Source organism: Eublepharis macularius, chromosome 9, assembly GCF_028583425.1.
Source record: "Eublepharis macularius isolate TG4126 chromosome 9, MPM_Emac_v1.0, whole genome shotgun sequence".
In the NCBI taxonomy this organism is placed as follows: domain Eukaryota; kingdom Metazoa; phylum Chordata; class Lepidosauria; order Squamata; family Eublepharidae; genus Eublepharis; species Eublepharis macularius.
The window spans coordinates 97,435,500-97,456,513 of record NC_072798.1 but is presented as its reverse complement, the minus strand read 5'-3'; the positions used below and the strand labels follow the sequence as shown (position 1 = coordinate 97,456,513).

General features: G+C 44.3%; 1 protein-coding gene across 1 annotated transcript in view; it reads right to left on the bottom strand.

Moving 5' to 3' along the window:
- The window catches only part of RELN (reelin), a 534,786-nt gene that overhangs the window by 65,834 nt on the left and 447,938 nt on the right, over positions 1-21,014 (bottom strand). Inside the window, exons 38-43 of the mRNA XM_054988081.1 lie at positions 20,018-20,200; positions 16,849-17,020; positions 16,652-16,754; positions 13,935-14,164; positions 7,972-8,192; positions 4,741-4,888 (exon numbers count right to left, since the gene is read on the bottom strand). Of these exons, the coding sequence (XP_054844056.1) occupies positions 4,741-4,888; positions 7,972-8,192; positions 13,935-14,164; positions 16,652-16,754; positions 16,849-17,020; positions 20,018-20,200 (1,057 nt within the window). The remainder of the gene's footprint in view (positions 1-4,740; positions 4,889-7,971; positions 8,193-13,934; positions 14,165-16,651; positions 16,755-16,848; positions 17,021-20,017; positions 20,201-21,014) is intronic.

The window sequence follows — 21,014 nt, the reverse complement described above, 5'->3', positions numbered from 1 at the left end:
ATTGCTGACATGATCTTTAATTAGTTGATGTCCCCAAAAACAATTATCATGAATCTGACTATGATTCAGCCTTGTATATTTGTTGCCTGCCAGTGTATGGGGGTGAAAAACACTTCTGTGTGTCCTGCCGATCCAGAACTGGGTTTAGAAAACACTTTGTGACAGAATGCTAACAGAAGGATTATTAAAGTTAATGTGGGAGCTGACAGTGCTACAGAAGAGCCAAAATATATGCTGCTTCAATCATGAAAGGTGTAAGTTCTATTTGTTCTGATCATGTATATTAAAAAAGCACTCTCTCTTTTTTGTAATGCCACATTCTCTCACTCAGTCAGCCTACACAAAAGCTAAGGTTTTAGTTACAACTAGGGTTCACAACATCTAGGTTGGACCTGGAGATCTCATGGAATTATAACTGATTTCCAAGTTACAGAGATCAGTTCCCCTGGAGAAAATGGCTACTTTGGATGTGGACTTGATAGAATTAAACCCCGCTGAGATCCCTACCACCAAATGTCCAGAAATTGACCAACCTGGAGTTGGCAACCCTATTGACAATTCTTCAGACGTTCTCCACATCAGATCTACCAAGAAGTCCCATTTTACACCCTGGAACATGTTAAGACTTTGTAGTCTACATTTTTATAAATCAAGACAAAAACCACAACTTGGGAGGAGAAAACAGGCGAAGTGTTGAGACCACAAGGAATTAACACCGTGTTGTAAGGAGCACCAGTGAGTACCTGTCCATACCTAGTAACCTTAGGGAGAACTCATCGGAGTTGCTTAGCAGCAATCACCCAGCAAAATGAAGAATATGGAGACTGGCAGAAGGAGGAAAATAAGAAACAGTGTCAGATGGGCAATTTTTCCTCACAAGCCCTTGCAAATCTCCCACCATGCAACTCGGCCAAAGTTTTCATGGGGTAGACTGCCAGGGGGAGAGGAAAGCTGAAGACAGGTGGAACAGATTGGTAGTCTGGCTGCTGATGGGAAGGAGAGCTTGAAAAAGAGAGTGGCTATTAAAGGGGGGCACGAATTACAATATGAAGCAAAAGAACATACGAACCAGGCCGATTCATGGTTCGTGAAAATGCGGTTCGTGGGACCATTTTTTCCAGGAACCCCACAACTTCTTTACCCGCTTCGTGCAAGTCATCAGTGGTTTGTTACTATCCATTTCATGAAAGCTCTCATAGCCACTAGACATGGGCACAAACCGAAAAAAACCGGGGGGGGTCAGTTTCAGAGACCCCCACGCTGGGTTCAGCCAATGGGCTGAAGCTGGCGTGGGGTGAGTGAAGCTGACAGCCCCATTCTCCTGCCGCTCGGGCAGCAGGGGAAAGCGACTGTCAGTTTGACGGACCCCGCGCTGGGTTCAGCTCATAGGCTGAGGCCGACACGGAGTGAGTGAAACTGACAGCCCCCGTTCTCCTGCTGCCCTGGGTGAAAGGAGAATGGGGACTGTCAGTTTGACAGACCCTGAGCCAGCTTCAGCCCATGGGCTGAAGCCCACGTGAAGTAAGTGAAGCTGACAGCCCCCTTCTGCCGCCCGGGCAGTTTCACAGACCCCGCACCGTGTTCAGCCCATGGGCTGAAGCCTGTGTGGGGTGAGTGAAGCTGACAGCCCTGTTCTCCTGCCGATGGGGCTGTCAGCTTCACACACTCTGCATCAGCTTCAGCCAATGGGCTTCAGCTGGCTTGGTGTGTGCGATAGTGGCAGCCCCTTTCTCCTGCTGCTGCAAGCAGTAGGAGAAGGGAGCTGTCTGTTTCAAACGCCCGGCACCAGCTTCAGCAGTCGGCACTGGGCGTTTGAAATTCCACGAACCACGAACTGATTCGTGACCTGGAAAAAGGTCGTGGAAGTTAGTGGTTTCTGATTCGTGGAATGCAACAAACCACGAATCGCATGGTTGGTTTTTTTCAGTTTGTGCCCATGTCTAGTGGCTATGAGAGATTTCATTAAATAGACAGAGAAAATAGTGGGGGAGGGGGAAATGAGAAGATCTCCCAGCAAGTCCTTCCAGGTCCCCTGCTTGTCAATATATCTAAATTCTGAGTGTGGCCAAAAATGTGGATATGTGGATAAATCTGGAGACTGGCACCATGAATAGAGAGGACAGATCTTTGTACAGACCTGAGAAATGCTCCAGGTTTGCAGAAAAATTTGAAATAAAAAAAATCCTGGCTAGTTAACAACCCCTCCTCCCCATAACAGAGGCAGCACCTATAGCTTTAAGAAACAAATGCCTTCTGTGGCCCCTGGCAATGCAACCAGCCTTCCAGGCTTGGTTTCTGCTAGTAAAAGGCAGAGGTGTAAGGACCCTTTCTAGGACTATTTTGGCTTTTGAGGGAAGACTCAATGGGTCCAGGCTCAGCAGCAACCACTGGGCAACTTGATATTTCGCAGCTTTCATGACTGAAAACTGACTGGTTACTATTATTCAACAGCAGCCTCCCCCCCACCCCACCCCAAGCTAGTGTAATGATTAAAGTTTCAGACAACGATCTTGAAGACCCAGGTATGAATCCCCATGGAAGCTCCCTGAGTGACCCTGGGCCATTTACACATCCTCAGCCTAGCCTGCCTCACCGGGGTTTTGCAAGGGTAAAATGGACGAATGGAGAACGATATAAACTGCGCTGGGTTCTCATTGTGGAGAATGGCAGGGTATAAATGATGTAAATAAATCTATATATCTGAAGATGGGGAACAAATACAAGGTAGGTTGGTGGGTGGGTGGGAAGGAAAGAAAGAAGCAGGGAAAGGTGAGTATATGGGGGTTGCCAAGAAGAAGGAAAGAAGATACAGGGGAGAATGAGGTGCCTCCCCAAAGTCCTTGCAGGTTCCCTATGTACAGCTGGGTCTGGCCCAATGGCTTGCACACAACTGGTTTTCCTGGGTAGAAGCTTTCTTGGGGAGGTATAGAGGGAAAGCAGAAGACAAAGGAACAGATAAAGATATACCTGCTGGTGTGTGAGAAAGAGAGAAGGAAGCAGGAAAGGGGGAGATGCTATAGGGGCTTTCAGGGAGGGAAAGAGGAAATTGTAGTGGGGGGGGGAATGAGATGCTCCCTGCAAGTTCTTAAGGGGCTCTCAGTGCAGTAAAAGGAACAGATTTCAGCCTTTATGCTAGTAAGACATGTCCAAAAGAGACAAAGAACCATTAAAATGCTGTTTCCACAGAATATTTAATCAGGTTTTCATTGTGAAGTATATCTTCACTAGGGGCAGTACACAAGACTGAAGGAAAATTGGAACTTTTTTAAAAAGGTCAAATGATGGAAGGATAAACCAACTAACTTAATTGTAAACAGGAGTTTCATTTCAAACTAGTACAGGATCTTTTTGAGGCTTAATGTTTTTAGATAGAATCATAGAATCACAGAATCATAGAGTTGGAAGGGGCCATACAGACCATCTAGTCCAACCCCCTGCCCAGTGCAGGATGAGCCTAAAGCATCCCTGACAAATATTCATCCAGCCTCTTCTTGAAAACTGCCAGTGAGGGGGAGCTCACCACCTCCCTAGGCAGCTGATTCCACTTTTGAACTACACAATCTCTTTCATCAAATATGTCAGTTCCAGGCCCACAATGACAAAATGTAATTTTTTTACTTTAAAATGGCTTTTTAAAATATAGCTGTTGTTCTAATTAACTGATGACAACTTGATTAGAATCTATCAGTGAATTATTGTAAACAAATGTCTGCAATTCTTGGCAAGCACTGGATATTCAAGAATTCAGAATGATGAATACAAAGTTACACTGGTAATAAAGGCTATAGTTCCAGCAGTGATTCATGACACAGCTCCCTGTTAGTGGAGTACTTAGTATGCAACTGATTTCAATGGGATGAGATTAAGATGTTATTCATCAAAGCAAATGTGCAAGGCAAGATGCTCACAGCTTAATTTTGCAGGCCGCATTTGGACTGATCCATCAGAGGCAATGATTAAGGCTACTACTTAAATCATAAAAAGGGAGAGAGGGCCTGAATGTGTTAGATGCCCGAGGCAAAACATCAAAATGGCATGCATTCCACTGTTCCTCCTCTCCCTCCATGGTGGCAGAAGTATAATAATGAACTAAAAAGTTTACCATTTGCAGTCTTTAATATGCAAACACCTGTGACAAATTATCTCATCCTGCAAGGGCAGCTCTGATGGAGTCAGCCATGCTGCCCAACTCCAACAGCTTGCAGTAGTGTTGCCAGCCTCCAGGAACAGCCTGGAGATCTCCCAGAATTACAACTGATCTCCAGACTACAGAGATCAGCTCCCATAGAGGAAATGGCTTCTTTGGAGGGTGGACTCTGTAGCGTTGTGCTATCTACACTGAGGTACCTCCGCTCCCCCAACCCAGCCCTCCCCAGTTCATCCTTCAGATATTCAGGAGTCGGCAAGCCTAGCATGCCGGCACTCCACCTGCCATGAATTCCAGCCCCAGCGGCTGGATGGTGCTGAAGAGATTATGGCAAGTTATTTATGCGTTCCAAGCTCTATACGGCTCCCTTATCAGCACTCCGGCACCACTGGTGGCAACCGGCCACTTTCAGCAGCATGTTAAAAACCAGCGCCTATAGAACTCACATGTGCTGACCATCTCAGAACATGCTGTTGTTTGTGGGGGTGGTGTGTACCTCCGGGATAACAAATATACACTATACAACTGCCATAAAACCACAGCTATTCTACCCTCTCAGCAGACACCTGCAAACATTTTTAAAAAAATATTACCTGGCTTGTGACAAATCCATGTCTCGTGTCATGAGCATGCGTAAGCCTTCTTCATTAAAGAAGAGATTGTTTCCTCCAGACATGATTCCACATTTCCTAGATGGCTTTCCACCACTCACCAGCAAAAATCTATCAGACTCTAGTTGACCTGAGAGCACAGGACATGGGATTTAACCTGCAGTGCTAATGCTAAAACAGTTAAATAATTAGGTATCAAGCGAACAAATATTTGTACAAGCACTTAAAATTTCATCTTTCATGGAAGTCTGCAAAAGGTCTAAATTAAATAAAATATACTGTATTGGTTACTTTTTTTAGCCTTCCAGGAAGATTTTGGTTATTTGCTGAATGTTTTAAATTAAGACTATTATGATGTGACATTTTTTGAACTGAGGTTATGGAGAAGATTGTGTATAGGTACTGTCTTAAAACTAGATCTTGGCTTTTGATAACTTTTTTTCTTATTAAGATCCATAAATCCTTTATGCATACTTTCAGGTCTCTGATGCAGAGGAGTTAGCTGTGTTAGTCTGTGGTAGTAAAATCAAAGAGTCCAGTAGCACCTTTAAGACTAACCAATTTTATTGTAGCATAAGCTTCCGAGAATCAAGTTCTCTTCGTCAGATGCATGGTACAGAAACTGACCAGTTTCTGTACCATGCATCTGACGAAGAGAACTTGATTCTCGAAAGCTTATGCTACAATAAAATTGGTTAGTCTTAAAGGTGCTACTGGACTCTTTTTGATTTCAGGTCTCTGTGGCTGATCTATTTCATCCTCATTCCAGTAGACTCTTTCTGATTTTTGTAGCCTTTGTTCATAAGAAGTACTCCTTCTAATCACTCTTGTCAGGAATCCTGCAATTTTAGAAAGTCTTATACCACTACCACTATCTTTTCCTGAATATGGCACGGAGGTGCTAAAGTCCACTTGGATTTTGTTTCAAGCAGACATGAGTACATATCCTTACCACAAGATTACCATAGAAGAGATTTGAGAGACTGGTCTCATGAACCAGGAGTGTAATGCTGGAACTGACCCAGAGATAGGAGATAAATTGTAAACATTGGAAGGTACAAAAAGAGATAAGATAGTTGCATAGTAAGTTCATGTCACAATTTGGATTTTATGGCTCTTATAATACAGATCACTTTGAGATGTGTAGCAAAATCCAAGTCCAGTAGCAATTTAAAAGACCAACATCATTTCTAGAATATAAATTTTGTGAATCAAAGCTCACTTTGGCAGAAATGAGCTTTGACTCACTAAAATTTGTACCTTGGGAAATTTTGGCCGATTCCAGATGGCCAGAAATTGCGATTTTTCTGCGGAAATAATCGCTTACCGGCCACGCGTTCACTTTCGTCAACATCCGCTTTGTCTCGCAGCGTGCCGTGCTGTCCTGCTTCTGGATGTTCGCATGGCCAACTGAGGTACCTGGGATTGGTTGTTTCTTCCCCGTCACAGTTGACGTCGGGGGCCTTCATTGGTTCACATTTCGGTTTTTTTTAAAAAAATTTTTTTACGTGTTTTGCACAAATGCGCAAACGTGCAGGTATGCAAATATGCAGCATTGACTTTTGTGCGCTTTTGTGCATTTGTGCACATTTGCGCAGTTCGATGTGCGCAAACGTGCGACTGCACAAATGGCACCCAGTTTTAAAAAAAAAATTAAGGGAATATTGTTGCCGGCTGGCCGGCCGGCAAAGGAAGGAGCGAAAGGGGAGGGCCTCTCCGCGGCGACGAAGCGTCCAGAAGTGTGCAAACCTGCAATACCGCGTTCACACCGTCCGCTTATAGAGTGCAACTGAGCACCATGGACCGCAGGTAAGCCGGGATGGGAAATTGCGGGTTTTTACGAGTGAGGTTGCTGAAAAAGCAAAAGCACTCGCTCTATTTGTGCCCATCTGGAATCGGCCCTGGTTGGTCCTTAAGGTGCTCCTAGACTCAAACTTGGATCTGGTACTATAGATGAACACAGCTACCCACTTAAAACTTGGAGATGTGTGGAGTAATTTTGAATTTGTGGTCAGTTCCTTAATTAACGTACGAAGTTGGACATCGCTTGAGCAGCCTGATTCTGAACACACAGGAACACATGAAGCTGCCTTAGAATTAATCAGATCATCAGTTCGTCAAGATCAGTATTGTCTTCTTAGATTGGCAGCAGCTGTCCAGGGGCTCAGCTCAGAGGTCTCTCAGTGTAACCTGTGGCTCCTCCGTCATTTTCATTTTCCAGTGCAACAGGAGACCTGCAGGTGGCGCTGAAGCCCAGTTCACTAAAAACCACCCATTTGGACATGGTTTTTACTCAGCTGGGCTTCAGAGCACCCCGCGGCTCCTCTGTCACGCTAGAAAATGGCATCATTTCCTGGCACAACAAGGGTTTGTGGGAGGTAAGTGCCCCATAGCCCTCTGCCACCCCCCCTTGGGACCCTGGCAACCCTAGCCCCCAGCCTAGCCCCCTTTGCCATCCTGCTGATTGCCTTTGATGGGTGTCCTCAGGCCTCAGACCAGCCAAGGAAAGGGGTTGCACCACCTTGTCCCTTCTCTTGACTGAGGAAGACAGCCTCCCCAGAGCCACCACCCAGCCACCACCATCAACCCTTGCGGGAACTCCCTCCTCTCTCTCTTTACTTCCCCCGCCCCCTGCCCCCAGGCCTCCTTCCAATCCTGCCCCCGGGCCTCCCTAAATGGCCCTCTTTTCAGCCTATTAGGCGAGGAGTGAGTGGCACAGGGGCTGGCAAGGTGGCTTGCTGCTGCAAAGGTGGGATGGATAACACAGAGACTGGTGGTGCTGGACAAGATTTGTAATTGGTACATGGATTCATATGAGGAGAGGTGGTCCTTCAGATATGTGGGTCCCAAGTCATGAAGTGCTTTAAAGGTGACTAAGCACTAGTACCTTCAATTAGAAAGCAAGAAGGTAACTAGTGCTTTAGAGTAGTATGAGGGTCTGTACAAGAAATATTTGTTCTATAACAGAGTGGATTTATTTGTTCTATAACAGAGTGGAAATATTTGTTCTATAACAGAGTGGATCCAGCCTAGAAAGAACAGGAAGAGAACTGAGCTGGTTCAGAGTGTAGGTGGGGCAGAATTGACTGCAAAATGTTTTATCAAGGTAAATCAGATCAACATGTTAAAACACTAATTTGGTCTTAATAAGCCACTTGATGTAAAACATTATACAAAAATCAAAATAATCAATGACAAGACAGTCAAACGTACCTTCAAAATCATCCTTGAGGAAGTCAGGATTTTTGGTACATACTCTACAGGTTGGTCCAGAATAACCAGGGTCACAGATGCATTTGGTTCCATTGATACAGCTACCGTGGCCGTTACACATTTCCTCACACTGTGGCCCGATGTATACATTGTCAATGGCCCAGGTCACAGGTTGAGACCCTGCGGGATAAAAGCCCTGGAACCATCTGAATCGGACTAGTCTGAAAGAAAGAAACGTCTTTAAATAACTTGCTATTTTTATTGCATTTAATGCAATTGAATTGCGTTTAATGCAAACTGCTCTGATGACAGTTCAGTACATGAGTGGATTGTGCAAATGCATATACTTGCTAATTTATTTAGAATATTCCTATTTCGCCTCTCCAAAAAGTCGTGCCTTAAGACTTGCATCAGTGCAAGAAATTCAGACTGTAAATTTAGAAAATTACACAATGAACTTACACAAAGCCTTCACCCCTCCAAGTCCAATGTATCATTCTAAAGTAGCGGTGTCCATGCAAGGCCTGTGGGCTATATCAAGCCTGCTGTATTTTTCCTCAGGCCTCCAAGCTGTGTCCTGTGACCTTGTAGCAACGTGATTGAGGACAGGTCATTCAGGGAAGGCCAGTTTCAGTCCGGCTCATGGCTTTGTTGCCTGCCCCTATCTTGGGAATGTACAAAGGTGCTATGAAGCAAGGCCAAGGGAAGACCAAAATAAATGATTGGTTGGAACCACAAAAGAACTATTATGGGGATTAGCATAAGATTATTTTATATAAGGCTTTTTAATCACTCAGAGTTGTAATCGGAAAGGATTCTGGCTACATCGTTTCTACTGTTCGAGGAAATGTTAAGAAGATGGACCAATGAGCATCCATGCTAACAGTCGAAACACACGAGATGAAATACCTAGGTTCAACTTGTGTTCTCTTACCTAAAGGTTTGTCGGGAAGTGTAGGCGTCCTTGCAGCTTAAAGTTTAGCATTTACAGAGCAGCAGGGAGAAGTGCAGGTGTCCTTGCAGCTTAAAGTTTAGCATTTATAGAGCAGCAGAGAGAGATGTGCGGGGGTCCTTGCAGCTTAAAGTCTCCTGGTGCAGCCAGGCATCGCTCTGCAGGGCCAGGCCGGGTGAGGGGAAGGGAAAATGCCATGATGCACCTTGAGAGTGGGAGGAAAGGCGCCCCATGCCTGCACTTCCCTCCTCGCTGCTCTGTAAATGCTAAACTTTAAGCTGCAAGGATGCCTGCACTGTAAGTGCTAAACTTTAAGCTGCAAGGACGCCTGCACTGTAAATGCTAAACTTTAAGCTGCAAGGACGCCTACACTTCCCGGCAAACCTTTAGGTAAGAGAACACGAGTTGAATCTAGGTATTTTGTCTCGTGTTCTGACTCTCAAAGGCAGGCAAATAAGGAACAGAAAATCCAAACTGAAAAAATCTGGTGTGTGTTCACGTGGATTCCATAGGTTATGAGTAACAGACTGGCTTGCATTTTGGTCTTTCCTCAAAGAAGTATTTATTAAACACTAGCTTGATACCCGTGCTTCACTACAGTATTTAACTACTTTAAATCCAGCTATAATAGTTGTGGGTATGTAACATTTTTTGGTTTGTGGTAGGGGTTTTTTTTAGTTGGTTTTGTAGTATAATAGCATAGTACCAACTGTCTCGGGGGCAGGGGGGAATGAGGCGTGGAATGTTGTGAGCCCCAATCAGGATAACTGTGCTTTGCTATGGTTTAACTATTTTAAATCCAGTTATAATACTTATGGGTATATAACATTTTTTGGTTTGTATGGGGTTTTTTTCAGTTGGTTTTGTAGTATCATAGAATAGTACCAGAGCTTCACAAAGGTGTTTGAACAAAGTGAAGTATGTTTTCCCTATTCAGGAGTCTTGTACCGTCTTTCTTCAACTGTCTGCGGTTTTTTGACCTTAGAACACAGAGTACAGCTGACCAATCAGAGGGGTGGTGGTGGAAAGCCCCACAGGGAGGGGAGGGGGGTGCAAAGCCCCACAGAGGGGGTGGTGGAAAGCCCCACAGGGAGATTGGCAACCTGAGTGAACTCTGAGGGGAAGACTGGGAGCTGCTTTTGACCTCAGGACACATTAAATGATTCCCAACAGTAACTGCAGAATGTTTAGAAGGTGGGGGATGAGGACCAATCAGGCCACATATGCAAATAACCTCTGTGTTCCAACTGTCTCTGGGGGGAGGATGAGGTATGGATTGTTAAGAGCCCCAGTCAGGCCGCATATGCAAATAACTTTGAAAGGCTGGCCCAATCAGAGAAGAGTGGTTAAGATGGCAGTGGGTAGGGGCACAAGCAGGCAGCAGCCTGCCAGCCACAAGGGAGCTGAATCTCTTTGGGAAAACACATTTTACCCCTTTTTACCCTCTTAGGGGGTGAATTTCTTAAAATCCCTTCTTAGCGGGCGTTTACATCATGAAAGGAATGTTCTCCCCAAATTTCATGTTTTTAGGTCCAGGGATTTGGGCTGGGCGTTGATGAGTCAGTCAGGACACTGAGTTTGGGTAGGAAAAGCAGGGAAACGTGGCTACAGACTTTTCAGCTACTCAAGGGTTAACAATAATCAAAGATACATGTTCATACTTAAAAATTAAATCATTTGTTTAATTATTCAACATCAACTTTTCCAGTTTCCTCATACTGGAGCATGAAAGGCTGTTACATTTTGCTACCAAATATGAGGTCGAGTGCCCAGTGGGACCACTTTTTCTTGTAAGCAATCTCAAACTGCTTCTCACGATATGCTTTAAAGACATGGGATGCAACCTATGAGTTTCTCCATTTGTCTAAAAAGATGCCCAAATGTCTTCTCTCAATAATATACATGATATGGTTCTGAGACAAATCTGTGGCTTACAGAAGTATCCAAACTATGGGCTGCAAGTCTGCGACACTGTGTGCACTTACCGAAGAGAAGGCCCCACTGAATAAAATGGGAGTTCCTTCTAAGTTGATATGCACAGGATTGCATAGCAAGTCTTTTAATTCACAGATCTGTCTCTAAACCATTTAGACATGACATTTCCATGACATTTCAGAGCTGGTAGTTATTCAGATGGTTGGATCCAGAGATCCACCAGTAGATAGTTATGGTGGCCATGGGTCTTTCCTGCATCTCCCCTCTGCCCCAGCAGTCTTCAAGTATCTTGCATCAGTGATGCTGGTGCATGCAGAAGAAAGCGGATAGCTAATTTTGCCTCCTTCTCTGTTCTCACTGCAACCAGTGTGGCTGTTAGTGCATATGAATACCACAACTGCAGAAATCATCTTTCCCTTAGTCAAAACAGACTGCTGGGAGCGAAGGGAACCCAGGTGCAAATGGGTAACTGGACCCACAGAGTTTCTATCCAGTATCTTTAAAATATTGTATAAGAAACAGATGGTAGAAACGGGAGAATATCTTTGAACTAGTTTTTGTGTACAATTTATGGAAATTATCTTATATGTAAATACCCCTTTCCACTAAAAAGGCATACTCAAACTATACTGGTGGTGGAGAGAGTCCTCAAGTCATACCTGACTTATGTTGACCCCTGGTGGGGTTTTCATGGCAAGAGACATGCAGAGGTGGGTTTGCCATTGCCTGCCTGTGCAGCCCTGGCCTTTGCTGGAGGTCTCCCATCCAATTACTAACCACGGATTGGCCACGCTTAGTTTCTGAGATCTGACAAGATCAGGCTCACCTGGGCTATCCAGGTCAGGGCCCAAGAACAATATTAGAACAATAAAATGCTATTTTAAATGTAACAAACATTTAAAAACTAGCAAACTGATAGTGTCGTGGAGAATTTCAACAAAGTGCTGGTATAAGAAAGTTTGGACATTTTTTAAAAGTATAATTTATCAAATATTTTTTATTCTAAAGGATTTGGGGGTGCTGAATCCATTTCTGGAATGACACAAACTGTTGATCTGGAGAAATAAGAGAAAGTTCAAATTCAGAGAAATGATTTCAGCACTCCTTTAGAGCACAGTGTCTGAATTGTTTACTGTAAAAGCAGTATGCCAGAATAGTGCTATTTTTTCTCATGATCATTATGTTTAAGGTTTAAGGCATTCAAGGTTTAATCGTTAGAGCTATGGAGGCAGAAAGCACCATCAAGTCGCAGGCAACTTATCGTGACTCCATAGGGTTTTCAAGGCAAGAGATGTTCAGAGGTAGTTTGCCATCGCCTGTGTCTGCATAGCAACCTTGGATTTACTGGTGCTCTCCTATCCAAAGACTGATCAGGGCTGATGCTGCTTAGCTTCCGAGATCTGATGACTTCAGGCTAGCCTGGGCCATTCAGGTCAGGGCTTTTTTTATGGAGAAAGAGGTAGGGGAACTCTCATCAGGGGCAACTCCCGGGAGAAGGTGCTGCCCCTGTCAGTACATGCACGCATGCACTCCTGGGACTGTTCCTGGAAGTGACATCATCATGCAGGCCGTGCTCCACAGGTAGCCCGATTCAGCCCAGATCAGGCCTGACTCAGCCCTGAATGGGCTGCTGTGGCGTGGGAGTGCACTCCCCCACCTGGCAGCAGCCAGATCCAGGCTGTACTGGGCCAAAATGGACCTGAAACGGCCTGGAACAGGCTGCTGCCTTATGGGAGACCACTCCCTCGCCCAGCAGCAGCCTGATCCTGGCTGTTTCAGGCCTGATCCTGGCCGTTCAGGGCCCAAATTGGGCCTGGAACAGGATGCTGCCATATGGGAGAGCACTCCACCACCAGGCAGCAGCCCGATCCTGCCCATTTTAGGCCCAATCCTGGACATTTTGGGCCCAATCCTGGCCATTTTGGGCCTGATATGAGCCCCAAATAGCCAAAATGGGCCCCAAATGGCCCAAATTGGGCCCAAACCGGCCTAGAATGGGCTTCTGTGGGGTGGGGAAACCCTCCTCTGCCTGGCAGCGGCCCAATCCAGGCTGTTTCGGGCCCAATTAGGGCTCAAACAGGCCCAAACTGGCTGAGGTGTTTTAAAAATAACCACATGATGTGGGTATGTTTAGAGGTGCCAGAACGCTGTTCCAGGGCATTCCCAATTAAAAAAATATGTCAGAAGTAGATTTGACACCTCCAAATTCTTTAGAAAAAAAATATTTTCCAACTTTTCCTCAACAATGCTCAAACATGTTACATTTTCCTCAGAATCTCACTAGACTATAGCAGTATACAGAGATACAGTTCAAGGAACCTAAGAACTGTAAAAAGTAAGGCAGAAATGTTTTTACTAGTCCCTTAAAAATACAGATTTTCTGAGATATCCCTGGCTTAGTGTGTTTAGGGATTTAGAAGGCAAAGTCAGTTCCTTGAACTTGGTTCAAAAGCAGATGGGTGCCACCTAACCAAGGAAGTTCAAAAACAATGGTATTATCTGTACACTGCGGTCTGATAGGCTGCTGCATTTTGGACCAAATTTCCAAACTATTTTCAGGGAGAGCCCCATCTACAGCACACTGCAATAGTTAAGATGTTAAGTTACCAGAGAAAGCATGTCAGTGGCCGAGTCCTTAGACTCCAGTTTGCCCCCATTTTCATGGTAGGCGGTAACAGTGGAAAAGGAAATAACAACAACAACAACAACATTCGATTTATATACTGCCCTTCAGGACAACTGAATGCCCGCTCAGAGCGGTTTACAAAGTATGTTACTATTATCCCCGCAACAAAACATCCTGTGAGGTTACTACTGCCAGTAATAATCACATCACTATGAGTCACTGAAGTCATGGGGACTAGCTTCCAAATAACTAGAATTGGCTGTGTTCCTTAGATTTACTAGTAGCACGTTCCACTGAAATTCATGGCACATTTCCTAATAAATGTATTTAGGATGATGCTTGGGGTGGTGGTGGTGGACATCAACACTTCTTCATCGATTAAGGTCCAGTTAGTGCAGAAAAAAAAATCAGATGAAGATTAAAGTTTAGGAGTCCAAGAACATTGCTTACCCACAGAGTTGCAGCTTTCCAAAGTGGACTACCTCTCTTCTCCAGCCCTGGGTCGTTCCAGAATAGTAAGTGCTGCTTGGATGATGCTCAGTGGAGCACAGAGAACTGAGGTAGCTGCTGCTACTATAACATAAAGGAAGAAGCAGGTGCCAGGTTGCCCCCAAATCTCGGGAGAATTCAAGTCTCACTGGGTCAGCAGACGAGCTATCGGTTGTGCATCCAATATTTATCTGAAGTAGAATGAAACAAGATTGCATGTTCCCAGTTTATAAATCTCAGATGATCCGCTAATGAGACAGGAACCATAGATCTCACCACTATGTTGTATTGGATTTCTACTAATGCTGTGTCTTTGTGAACTTGTATCTATTTACCTTATGGCGTGGTTTATGGAAATGTTCCTGATATTGACTGTACTAATCTCACACTGTGTAATCCACTTTGAGTAAAAATAAATAAATAAATTAGCCAAACTACATCCTTTTAAAAATGTGATACACAGGGACAGTACTTCAAGGGAGACAATCCCTTTGCAGATTGTCTGATATGTTGTGAACAGGCCCTGGAAGCTTGAAATTGTGTGACACGAAATAGTACAACACAGTGAAAAGAACAAATTGTGAAAGATCCTTTGACAAGGGGCTTATGCAAGAAAAAGAGTTTGCTAAAGTACTTTGTAGTTCAGAGACTTCATCTCCAACTTTTATTAATTCACACTAGACCAAAAGCAGCCATGAGGCACACCACATTAACAAACATTTGCGCACTTCTCGTCCCTCTGCCTCCTTTGGTCCCGCCCCTTCAGCTTACAGGGCTGGCAATAATGTTTACGCAAGCACGGTGGATTGCATTCTTGGTAAGTGCAGCTGCTAATGCACAGAGCAGAGAATACCAGGCTGTGCAGCTAATACAATGTGTGCCTCTCCTCTCTAGCTGTTTTTGGAAGAGCAGGGCATTTGTGAATGCGTTCATGAATAGGAAAGAGAGAGGGATAGACAGAGTACTAAACAGGGCTCCTTTCAAGAAATGTCTCTCATTAGCTTTCATCAAAGCCTCTGGTGTGATTTGTCAATCGCTCTTTCATAATGAAAGAATGATGAGTACCACTTAAGTGTCTTCAAAAATAATTTAAAAAACACATGTATTTGGACTAGACTTAAGGAACCTACCACAGCTGAGAAGGACAAGGAACGGAATTGGAAAAAATTGAAATGTTCAGTTGAATTATCAGGGAAAATTCTGGTTCCAGTGGCAGAGAAACATAGGAACAACCTCCAGTGTATCATTGTGTGATACATAAAACCCTTATATTCCTTGCTGTTTTTTGTCCTTGTACAATCAGCTATTTGATACCACCATGCCAGGTTTACTATTGCAACCTCAAAGACACCCACATATTCCACCAGAAAAGCATCCACAGTGTTCCCTTTCCCCCCTAAATTCCTGAGAGAAAAAGGAGGATATAATTGTGATAAATAAGTAAACAAACATGTAAGATACTGAGCATGATAGAAAACCAAGTGATTTCTGAGTGTAAAAAATAAGAACATAATATTCATGTAAATGCTACACATAAACTCTGTTAACCTCCAATATCTATTTCATGTACCGACTCATCTGGAATTTAAAAGACATGGTTCAGCAGATCTACTTCTTAGAATCCAGAAATGGGGGATCCATTACATTACATATAAGACCTTTCTGCTTATCAGCTTCTTCCAAGAGCTCAACTAAAGGCATTTAACTAAAAACAAAAAACTCAAAATGCTTTTGTCAGATTCCAAAGAGTGCATCTAGGAAGACTTATGGGATAAACATCACTGAAGAAGACTCGTGCCTGTCGAAATGTGACTGTAAAGGCATTTGTTGAACAAGCTTTTAATCTATATTTCAAGACCCCAAACAGTTTGCAATCTATATATTATTAATTAGTTGTCATGACACATTGAAATGTGCATGAATACACAGGCAAAGCAAACTTTCTAAGAATACACAAAGCATACTTTTAGCAGGATGTTATAATTGTGCTGAAGTGTGCCGCGGCTAGTGAGGTTCTGCAGGAGTTAGCAGAAAATGCATAAATGTGGTATGTCCTTCAGCTGCAATTCTGAAACTAGACTCTTCAGACCCCAGGATCTAATAGCCACAGGCTGGCCTCTGTTGCAGCCAAGCAAACCCACAGTTAGCCACAGCTATGATTTAGAGTTTTGCAAACCTGGACATTTAAGTCAGCAGCAGCAGCGGTGATGATGGAGGGAAGCAGACCTAGTGGCAAGGGGGGAATGGGATCTCCCACACTCCACAAGTCCTTGCAGGTCTGCCTTGTATAAACTACCGGGGGTAGTAGTGAGGACGAAAATACACATGACAATCAACATGGCCTGCTGTTCCCTGCATCCATCTCTAACATATTGTGATGGGATCATATGGACCATACAAGCCTTTCCTCATGTAGACACCACCTCTGTTTAAAATGGCAACGAAACATGTAAGTTAAACCATGCTGTATGCAAAGAGGCATATCTTCATGAAAGATAAATAGCCTTGCCGATTTTAGACATGCACATACAAAGAACTTAGTCAAAGAAATTAGTCAATTTCCTAATTCTTTGCGGACTGGTTAATTCTAGAAACTCATATTTAAGAGTCTCCCCAACAGGCAACGTACTGGATTTAATGCTGCACAAGTGAGGATAGCAGAATGTAAAGGGAAGTACCTCAAACTGGATTATGGTGTTCTCATTCACATTCAGATCCCTTGTTGTAATTGAATGCTCCCCAACTTCATTCGAAACAAATACCATAGCAGAATCTTCTTCCCTATTAGAGAAAGAAAGGTCATAATTTATGACTAATTTATTCTAACAGCGTTACCCTTTTATTTCCAGAATGCTTCTTATACTGCAATACGTACGGTGCTCCTTTTGAAGAATATGGACAATAAAGCCCAATGTTCCCACCAGGATAGAAAAACCAGTTGTCTTCCTTTGGGCCAAAGTCAAAGGTATCCAAAAGGATAACAGGATTTTTCAGGTTGTTTCCATCAATAATGAAATTGTCTAGAATCCAGATTTCTTCTTTCTTACCTAAGGAAGAAATGAATTTATAACTCTTCAGTTGCTAGAAAAGAATGCAGAATGAAATACTTACTATAAAACCATAAGTTAGTTAACATTAGGGATGATGGCGAAGTTCAAAACTATATCAAATGCAAACAGGCTCTTATAATATGTGCCCTATGCGAATTCTAAATAATAAAGAAGCAACCTCTGGTAATTAACTGAGATGAGAAAATAGGGTTGCACCTACCTGTAACTGTTGTTCATCGAGTGTTCTTCTGTGCAGGCACACATGGGAACTGTGCATGCACAGGCCAGTGGCCTGCACATGTGCAGTTCCCATGTGTGCCTGTACAGAAGACATGATGATTAAGCCATTGTTTTTAACTCATGTCTTTTTAGCTTGGTACTTTTACTAAAGTGCCTTGATTTCATAGCCAAGAAGTCTTCCTTGTTGAATGACTGTGTCCGGGGTCTGATGCTCAGCCCCTGGACTTGCTAGGAGAAGGGGAGAGGAGACAGCCGGGAGGCAGCTACCCAGCTGCCCCAACAGAGTCCCAGGGCCAGAACCTACCAGCACCCAAGGGAGGGAAAGAAGCACCCAAGCCTCAGAGAGTTAGAAGGGGCAGGTGGAAGCCAGCTAGCCCCACCCTACAGTGGGAGGCTAGGAGCCCAGGCAGGGAGAGGGAGGACCATCAGGTGGGAAATAGACCTGAGGGAGAAGGTACAGGGAGCAGGGGCTGCCAGCCAACAAGCCAGCCGGCAACCTTACCGGCAGGGGAGGAAAAGCAGCAGCAAAGACAGCTCAGGACCACACCCCAGCCTCCAGGCAAGCTAGAGAGGATTAGCCAGGACCAGGAAACGCTGGGAGCAAAGCCATCCCAGATGTGGCGACCTGTGGCACTCAGCAGGGAAAGCTTGGCAGCCAGCCAGGAAAGCGCAGCTGTGGCTGATCAGGGCAGCCAGCAGAGAAAACCCATGTGTGACTGCCTGAGACATCGAGGGCCATGGCTAGAGTGCAGAGGGGGGAGGCATGGCTGGCAGGTGGATTTGGGAATAGGGGAAAGGATATAAGGAGAATCCACCCACAGGGCGTGGTGGGTTGTGTAGGAGTGTGGTGAGTTGGTAGCAGGATGTGGGAGAAGGAGGACGGCGTGTTGTATAAGAGCAGAGGAAGAAAGAGAGGGAGAGCGAGAGAGATGGAAGGAGGAAGAGCGGAGGGGCTGAAGAAAGGAAGGAGCAATGAGCTGGAAGCAGGAGTAGGCAGCCAGGAGTTGGCCAGGTTGAGCAGGCCTGTGAGGGGTTGAGAGGGAGTGAGGGTGAGGTATACCCCACCTCCTGCCACGGAGCAAGGCTCTGCAATATCCCTGGTGGCTGCCTGGAGTCGAAGTCAGGTGCACTGGCATACAGCACCACGGCGCTCGCAGTGGAACCTGACAGACTGAAAAGTTTGCTGAAAAGTTTTGCCTAACTGTGATTGGTTACTTCTTATTCTTGATCCCTACAATAATGACTCAGTGTAAGAAAAAAATGCAGCTTTTCTGGTTTCTATTACCTCAGTTTTTCTTTCTGTTCACTAAGCCTTGCCTCCTTGGATTTTGTCTCACTGCTTCTACTTTCTATTCACTCCATATTTTCAGTTCCAGCATACAGGGCTGAAACCCTAGCTTTTGATCCTGGCTTGATTGCTGCCAGTAGTGGTCAATCCAACACTTGGACATGTCAAACTGTATGGACTGATTTCCTCGAATACAATCAGCTTCCCTGAAATTTTGCTTACACTGAATCCCTGTTGATGTCTGAGTCTCATAATGCCTGTGGCTTAGAAGTGATATCTGAGATGCCTAAGGGAAATTTTGTAATAGTACTTCAAATATTACTGGTCTGCATAAACTTTCAAATGAAAACTGGCTTGTTCACACTGGCTGAGTGGTCTGGAGTTATTCCACTGGAAATGACAGGTATTGGTATGTATGCACTGGAATAAGGAGTCTGTCCCTGGGGCAGCCAAAAATCTGCAGGTATCATCAGCTATTTTGGAGAGGTTATCTTTTGGCTAGCATCAGGAAGACTGTATCAACTTGTTCTGGGAGATTACTATATTTATTTCTGAGTTTGAATAAAACATTTTCCATGACTTTATTTTGTCCCTGTGGAAAAACATCAGCTTGAAACTTGTAAGGCGTCTGTTTGTTCAGTAAACATCTAATAGTAATTAAATTTTTTAAAACACAGATACAGTGAAAACTAACATGGCATCATTAAAAACTGTGGAAAAGATTACTAGAAAAAGTATTACAGAAGCCCTGGTTGCAGAATTACCTGGGGGTCCCGTCTGCAGCCTGCAGGTGTGTGAGGTGCATGGCAGCCTCTGTTATCTCTGAGGCCCAGGGGTTGCTGGCAGCCTCCGTGGCCTGGATTTCAACTGCCCAGCCAGCCAATCAGCTGACAGCTGGTCAGACTTGTTATGGGTGGGTCCCAGCTGTGGACCTGGAGGGTGCAGTCTGGTCCACCGGCTGGGTATATTCAGGTGCCAGCCAGGTGCTCAACACTTGCCTCTTGACCAGCTTCCTACTCATCCCCCCCACCCCCTCATCCCCACTTGTGCAAGTTGGACAATGAAGAAAGCTGATAGGAAGACAATTTATTCATTTGAACTGTGATGTTTTACAAATACCAAGAATGGCCAAAAAGACAAGTGAGTTCTAGATCAAATCAAGCCTGAATTCCCCCTAGAAGCTAAAATGATGAAAATGAGGCTATAGTACTTTGGTCACATCATGAGAAGACAAGAATCACTGGAAAAGAAATAATGCTAGGAAACGTTGAAGGGAGTAGGAAAAGAGGAACACCCAAAATGAGGTGGCTGGACTCAATAAAGGAAGCGATGGCCTTCAGTTTGCAAAACCTGAGCAAGTCTGTTAATGATCAGACATTCTGAAGGTCATTAATTCATAAGGTCACTGTAAGTCGGAAGTTACTTGATGGCACGTAACACATACATGGTTTGAGATCCTTCATTACCATTGTTGTAAGGCTGCCAGAGTCTGAACCGTGTAGCATTCATGCGTGCTGCGTACGGCAGTGGGATATTAATGAAGAGAACATCAGTTGTTTGAGTGAAGTAAAACTCATCTATCAGATGCCAAGTGATGCCGCCATTGATAGAATATTGAAGAAGAATAGAATGAGACCTCTCTGGTGTACCTAGAACAAAGGGAACACATCATAACAGTATAAAAACAGTCACCAGGAAGACGGAATAGTCACGGCAGAGAAAGAGTCATTTTGCTAATCTGCCAAAAAATGTCATGGGGATTAAACAAATATGACAATACCTGAAATAAACATAAAGTGCAGTATTGAACGTTCCTGTAGCTACTGTTTGAGCTATTATGAAGCCACAGAAACCTGGAGGATTTTGCTGCTAGAACTCTTTCTTCATCTTTTGAACTGAGCACCTACTTGCCAATAGCTAAGGGCCAAATCAGACGATACGTGTGACATGAATTGGGTTAGGGATTCCCCAACCAAACTTATAGTCAAGATAACAACAGAGAGCTAACATTCCCAAGAGCTCCAGGGCCTGATTTGGGAGTGCTGCATGGGGGAGAGGAAGGATTTCAGCATTCCCTGAGCTGAAATGGCTGTGGAGGGATCTGTTTGAACCTGCTGGTGGGATTCCATGGCATGTTGCCATTTCTGCTCATGAAAACAACATGGGAGTGAAGGCTGAAACCCCTCCTCCACCTGTGCTGCGCTCCCAAGCTGAATCAGGCCCCAGAGCAATCAGAAACGTTAGTTTCCTGATGCTGAGTGGGACTTCAAGTCAGGTCAGGAAACCCTCAATCTGACTCATGTTATACATACCGTCTAGTTTGGCCCTAAAGTTCGATAATCTCATGGAATGTTCAGAAGTAGTTTATCTCTATTTGGTAGGGTGATGAAAATATAATAATAATATGGGGGCTCATTGTGAAATGTTTCTGATTTTCACAAAGTACTAACATTTTCCCCATAT